At 41.3% G+C, this 6,656-nt stretch overlaps 1 protein-coding gene across 2 annotated transcripts in view; it reads left to right on the top strand.

Annotated features, from left to right (window-relative positions):
• Positions 1-743: 743 nt before the first annotated feature.
• LOC311230276 (S-adenosylhomocysteine hydrolase-like protein 1) overlaps positions 744-6,656 on the top strand; it is a gene marked incomplete at its 3' end in the record, with an annotated part of 91,153 nt that continues 85,240 nt past the window's right edge. For both annotated transcript variants that reach the window (XM_084316499.1, XM_084316498.1), the window contains exon 1: positions 744-1,216. In XM_084316499.1, coding sequence (XP_084172625.1) covers positions 1,037-1,216 — 180 coding nt within the window. In that variant the 5' untranslated portion in view covers positions 744-1,036. The remainder of the gene's footprint in view (positions 1,217-6,656) is intronic.

The raw sequence follows: 6,656 nt of genomic DNA, 5'->3' as shown, positions 1-6,656 counted from the left end.
GTGGGCAGGGGTGAGGTGGGTTCTAGGAGTAAGGTCAAGCAGTAGTCTGACCAGTTTGTTTTGAGATGATTGTAATTTTGTTTTTAGCGCCTTTGAGGTGCTTTGGTACCATGAGGTGCACGCATCGTCGTAGTACCCTTTAATGAGTGCTCCTGCCAGAGTCTTCAGGGTATTCTTGTTTACCAGTGAGGAGATCCGGTACAAGAATCGAGTTCGTTGGTTGACTTTTTTTTATTACATTGGATGCCATTTTGTCACAGGAAAGATTTGCCTCTAGGATGGAACCCAGGTAGGTAATATCTTCTTTCCTTGTGACAATATTGTCACCCACTGTAACTGAGAAGCCGTCGGTCTTGCTGAGTTTGTTATTTGAACCGAAGAGAATGGACTCTGTTTTGCCCATGTGTAATGATAGTTTGTTATCAGCGATCGATCCATATGCAGATTTTGCCTAGTTCTGAGCTGAGGGTTTTTTCAACCTGTAACTTGTTCTTGTCAGAGACCAGCAGGGCTGAGTCGTCCGCAAACAGGAACAAGTTGCAGTCACAACTTGTTGGCCAAGCTGCCAAGCTGCAAAGCCCCAAGTCGTGATCGTTTTAACCTTAAAAGTTGTTTATAAATACATCCCTAACCTTAACCACCGCCCCCACTACCTCAAATAAACGTAAACATGTTCTCTCGGACCGTGGGATCTAGCATCTAGCAGGCGTGGATGCCCGCCCTCAGTCAAGAGAGAGGGGGCGTTGGTGCAGGTGACAGTTGAGCCAGTTAGTGGGGGAATCAACAAACCAGCTGCACGCAACGCACTTCAACAACACAGCAAAAACTACTGCCTCGATTACACGCTCTCACTTTCCATACCTTTACCGTTGGGTCATTATTTTCGCCCTCCCCCCATCATGTCTGTCTGAAAAAGAAACATTTTCCTCTGCGTAACATCGAGGGGGGTGGTAGCTAGCTAGCACTGTTGGTTTAGCGTTAGGTTCTAACATTTAGAATACAATACGCATTAAGATCCTAGACAGCGGGCATCAGAATGGCGGACGCTACGGTGGACGCGAAGTTGGACCCGAAACAGGCGAGCAAAGAGGTGAAGGAGAGCGAGAACGTGGCGGAGAAATATTCAGCCATGACTGTGAGCAAGAACAGTGACGTGACGATGGGTGAGCTGTCCTCCGCGTTCAGCGCCGTGCCGACCCACAAACCTGGGAAGAAGGTGAGACCATAACATACAGAATGGCACTCAACATCCATTTACTAACCCCGGGGGAGCGACTCACTGTCGGCTACTAGTTTATTGCTGCAACATATCCGCTCCCTATATTCCATGATCGCAGACATATTGGTAGGAAAACAACAGGGGATTGTTCCGATTACAATTAAATAACAACGGTGGCATCGCACCATAATAACCCATGAGAAAACTGAATAGAGGAGACTGTGTCCGTCGCAACAGCCTAGAGTAGAGGTCAATTGGAATATCTTAAATAATCCAGCTACTAGTTCGACATTATATAAAGCCAAACTGCACGGCAAATAATTTATCTAACAGACAATTATTTTGCAGAAGCTAAGAACATTCATTTTCAACTTGAGAGTAGTTTAGAGGTGATTTACTAGAATTTCTGCTGATTTGATCTAAAATGACAGGTATAGGTTATGTTGCAAGAAGTTAACCTATCACTCCATAACTCAATTCTAACTAGTGTGGAGGAGGGTGATTCGTTTATGAGTTTGAGTTTATGAGACACACAATGTAAAATGTGGCCTTGCATTATAGTGTGACTGCTTGACTTTAGCAAACAAGCAGAGCCACATCAGAAGACGGCATGCTTAGGCATTCACATAAACTGGACCCTTTCTAAAGGTAACTTAGGCTACAGAGCATTTTTAGCTAGTCTATTTCATATTCATCATAAAGAGTCTGCCCGTGCTTACTTTATAGCAGCATGCAAATATCTTGCTCAATTCGATTTTTTCTTAACAGATTAATATAAAATGTGTGATTCTAATGGCTTAGTATTACATCTGACCCCAATCTCCCTTATGGACTATAGGCTACAACAGGTGCCATGTGTAGAAGCCCCCCCCCCCCCCCCCACACACTCGCATACAGTATACAGCTTCTCAAGAGCCTCTATACTGTTTTGTCCCAGTTTCCAGAGTTTCTTTGGTTACAGTGTTATTGGATATCACACAGGTTCTTGATTTAATAGTGTGAATCTGCCCATTACCCCATGCTTTCAGCCCCCCTCGCCCTCCCTAACCCCCAACACAACTGATTTGCTTGTTCATATTGATGGTGTTTTAAAAAGAAGAGTGCACGTCAGAAGGTAATCTCGAGGAAGAAGAAAGGGTTCTTGAAATGTTGTTGGTTCTTGGGAGATATACCTGCATCTGAGGGTAGATCAGTGAACATGATAGTTAGTGTTTAGAAAATCTTATCTTATCTTACAAATCTTACAATATTTGGCAAGTATTTTGCTTAATTATGAGCAGACATGGTTTCATCAAATGTTAAATTGTAGCCTAAATACTCAGTAAATCAGTATTTATCTATTGAACAACCATTTTTGCATTTTTATTTTATTATTGTCCCCCTTTTTCTGCTTTCAAGTAATGTCAATTAATGTCAATAAACCCACCTCACCCCTGCCCATTTTGACAACCTAGGATGGTTTAGAGTAGACGAGAGTACAGCAATTTGCAATGGGACTGGTCTACAAGATACACTACAGACTACACTACACCACTAAGATACCTATGTAAATGTCGAAATACTTCACAAAGGTCAGTTAATTCCACGACCACAACACCAGAGGGAGCTCCACAAATCATGTTCAACCCAGATTCGGCTCAAACAAGGGACTAAACACGTTTAGCAATTATGCCACAACAATGTGGAACGCACACAGCCGTAAAATAATGTGAATCCCTACCCTCCTTCAAAACCGCTCTCAACCGCTCCGTGGCTGCAATTAGAAACTGGCCCCCCCCCACCCACCCAACCCCCTCCAATGTACAGTTTCTTGCCCTTCGATATATTTCTTTATGATCTCTTTCTCGTAAACAGTACTGTATATTTTTATGTCTTGCATGTCATAAATGTCTTGATGAAACAGTACTGTATATCTGTATGTCATGTCTTGATGAATTGAAAATGGATGACCCTTTTTTTGTAAACAAGACGAAAGTCTTTTTCTGATCTGCATCCTCTTAACAATTGTTTGTATTGAGCCATACTGTATTGGACCCATTCTGCAATCTGTTAATAAAGTTTTCAATCAATCAATATCGTAATTACAAGTTGAACGTACATGAATGACTCAACAAAGTGGTAGGCAGCCTAATTAAAAGTGTACAAATCTTTAAATAAAAAGGTATTATTGGCTAAGAACCTCACCAAGACACAATTTACAACATGCATACATGCATATAAAATAATTGTATTCTGCTTGATTTCAGATTAAAAAAACAAGAGCCACAATAATATATACTTATTCTTTACATTTATTTTACCTAAAAATGTGACTACTGACATTATTGTTATTACTTACAAACAAAAGTATTTGAACATGTGAGTGTGAGTCATATTTACGACATTCAAACTCGGAAGTAGGAACTTGTTGTAGGCGACATTACACGGAAACACAGAACTATTCCAGTCACTGTTTTGTCTCAGAAAGATGGAACGCTTATTGTTCTTGCACTTTTCTTAGACACCTGTGCTTTTCATTACAACAAAAGCGGTTAAAATAGGGGTGGAATGTTGCCCTCAAAAGTCTAGTCGTCTCTTCTTTGTTTATTCTAACCCAACAGTCACACAGAAGGGTAATTTACACAACCTTTGACTTTAAAGGACAGGTTCACTTAATTTTTTTTAAATTAATTAATTTGTATTTTTTATTAACCCAGGTCCTATTTAAACATTGTATGGCATGATGTTGTGACTAGTGCAGGTCATAATTTCACAGATTGCTTTATTCATAATCATAAACATAGCACTTTTCTGCATCCTCTCAACGGGCTCCAATTCAATGATGCATTATGCTTTTCCAAGATAAGAAGCTCACAGTACAATCAGATGTGACTTCATAATATGTATATTATTTACATGATATCAAACATAATGAGTTTCAGGCCTTGTGCTGAGTTGCCTTGTGCTAAGTTGCCCAGTTACATACATAAATTGCAGTTGATGATATCAACTGAATATCAACCGTATTATGTACGGTTTGCAACCATTTCCTCAGTAGAGGAAATAATGAATGTGAAGCTCTGGCTACTTTCTTCTGCCTACAGTGAAAATAAACAGTGTTTTCCTTCCCTGTTTACCAATAATCTTGTCCTTCACAGTGCATAAGACTTTCACGTCTGTCAAAATCTTTCTGCCAAAATAAGGGAGGGTGGTCTCCTACGTCATGGGAACATGAATCGGTTATTAAACTATCTTCGTCTGTGGTTCACACAGGCTCTTTACCTTGAATGAAGTCTTCTGATATTGATTTATCTCTGGTAAGGCAGGGGATTTAGAATTTCAAAGAGGCAATTTGAAAAAAAGGAAAAATCGCTATCTAAAATTATCTTGTCATCGCAGCATAAGGTCACAAGCTTCACTGCATTTATCAACCTTCAATGCGTTCTCAAGCTTCAGTGCATTCTCGAGCTTCAGTGCATTCTCAAGCTTCAATGCGTTTTCAAGCTTCAATGCGTTAGCTTCAATGCGCTCTCAAGCTTCAGTGCGTTCTCAAGCTTCAGTGCGTTCTCAAGCTTCAGTGCGTTCAAGCTTCAGTGCATTCTCAAGCTTCAATGCATTCTCAAGCTTCAGCGCGTTTCTCATAGTTGGGGTGTAGTGACATTGCAACATTCACTCCTTCAGCAACCAAAGTTTCTGAAAAACATAGGATGCTCCTGTAAAACGTCACTTTACCTCTTGCCCCAAATGCACTGTGAAGGACAAGATGCCTGGTAAAACGGGAAAGGACAATACTGTTCATGTTCACCAGAAAACAAAAGGTGTTTCACTGTTTTTAGGTTGCCCCCATGGTGTTCACTCTTTTTCAGTGTGCGTGACACTAGACGTAAAGGTTTAACCCGAGAACAGAGCAGATGGTCATTGAAGATAATTGATGGTGGTTCAAATGTTTGTCTAATAAGCAATGGTAATAGTTTGATTATAAATCTATCACAAATCTATGAAACTTCATAAGACATTCAATTGAACCTAATCAGGGTAAAGTGACGTTTGACGGGAGCGGGAGGAATATATGTTTTACTAACCTATTTTTACGAACCACATTGCTGAATGCTACGCCAATTTATTTTATTTTATTAAGGATCCCCATTAGCTTGTGCCATAGCAACCAGCTAGTCTTCCTGGGGTCCACACACAAAACAATACAAAAACAACCACCATTGCAAAAACAAAACCACCAAAAGTCAGTACACAATGCATAATGAAACCAACAACCAAGATAGCTACAATTACATTACAGTATAAAACAAAAACAAAAATAGTTTAGTGTTAAAAACAATTTAAAAACAATTTAAGATTATTTAAAAAAGTGAATCCACTGTAAATGCAGCAGAGGTTTTGAGGCAGGTTATTCCAAAGAGTTAATGCTCTAAAAATAAAAGATCTCCTTAAGGTGTTGGTTTTAGGACCTGGCAATCCAAGCTGCCCACTACTGGAACCTCTAGTGTAATGCTCATGCACAGTATTACTAAAAACAATCTGATTATGTATAAAAACAGGAGTTTTACTGCTCATGACCAACTTGAACAGCACAAGTATATTAAAAGACAATCTATTTTCAACGTTAAGCCAAGAGAGGCGGGCATGCATACGGCTCACATTAGACCTTAGTGAGTAGCCCAGTACCAACCGTGCTGCCCTGTTCTGGACCACCTGGAGCTTCCTGAGGTCACCACTGGCAGCAGATGACCACATCGCAGAGCAATAGTCAAGATAGTCAACATTCAATCCTAAATTGACTTGCCCTAGGCCTGAGCAGTCAGGAAAATATGGCTCGTTTCACCGGTATGCCTTGAATGTAAGCAGGTGGACACAGGACAAGTGTTATCAAAAATAACTATTTATTTGCAACAACTAGCTAAAGAACAAAATAATGGGGGGCGGCTACATGGTGCAGTGGGCAAGGCGCTCACCACGAATACTGGAGACGCTGGGTTCGCCTGTTCGAGCCCAGCGCTCCACACTGCTTTCTGTTTAGCTGGTCATCCGTACTAATACACATTGGCAGTATTAGGGGGTGGGAAACTGATGGGTGGGGATCGGGCGTTGTGGACAGCGACTCCTACAGGTCGGTTGGTGCGCCTGCGCAGTAGAATCAGGAAGTGATGGGGGCGGCGCCCCTCCAAAGCGCAGACCCCTGACGCTGAAAGATCGCGCCGCGCAGGTGAAAAGATGCGACTGCTGTTACCTCGAGTATCGGAGGGGACTCGTGCTATGTATGACTTAGTCCACATTGCAGCCGGCTTGTGGGAGGCAAGAAACAGCGTTCGAGACAGGGGAGGGTTGAATTGGATGATACGAAATTGGGATGGGAGAAAAATAGAAAATGGGAGAAAAAGTGGATCAAAAAAAAAGAACAAAAGAATGGGGGGAGCTGGGTGCTCCAGACTCTATAGTTCAG

Source organism: Notolepis coatsorum (genome assembly GCF_963971535.1).
Source record: "Notolepis coatsorum genome assembly, chromosome: 6".
Classification (NCBI taxonomy): Eukaryota; Metazoa; Chordata; class Actinopteri; order Aulopiformes; family Paralepididae; genus Notolepis; species Notolepis coatsorum.
This window is presented reverse-complemented; position numbering and strand designations above follow the sequence as displayed.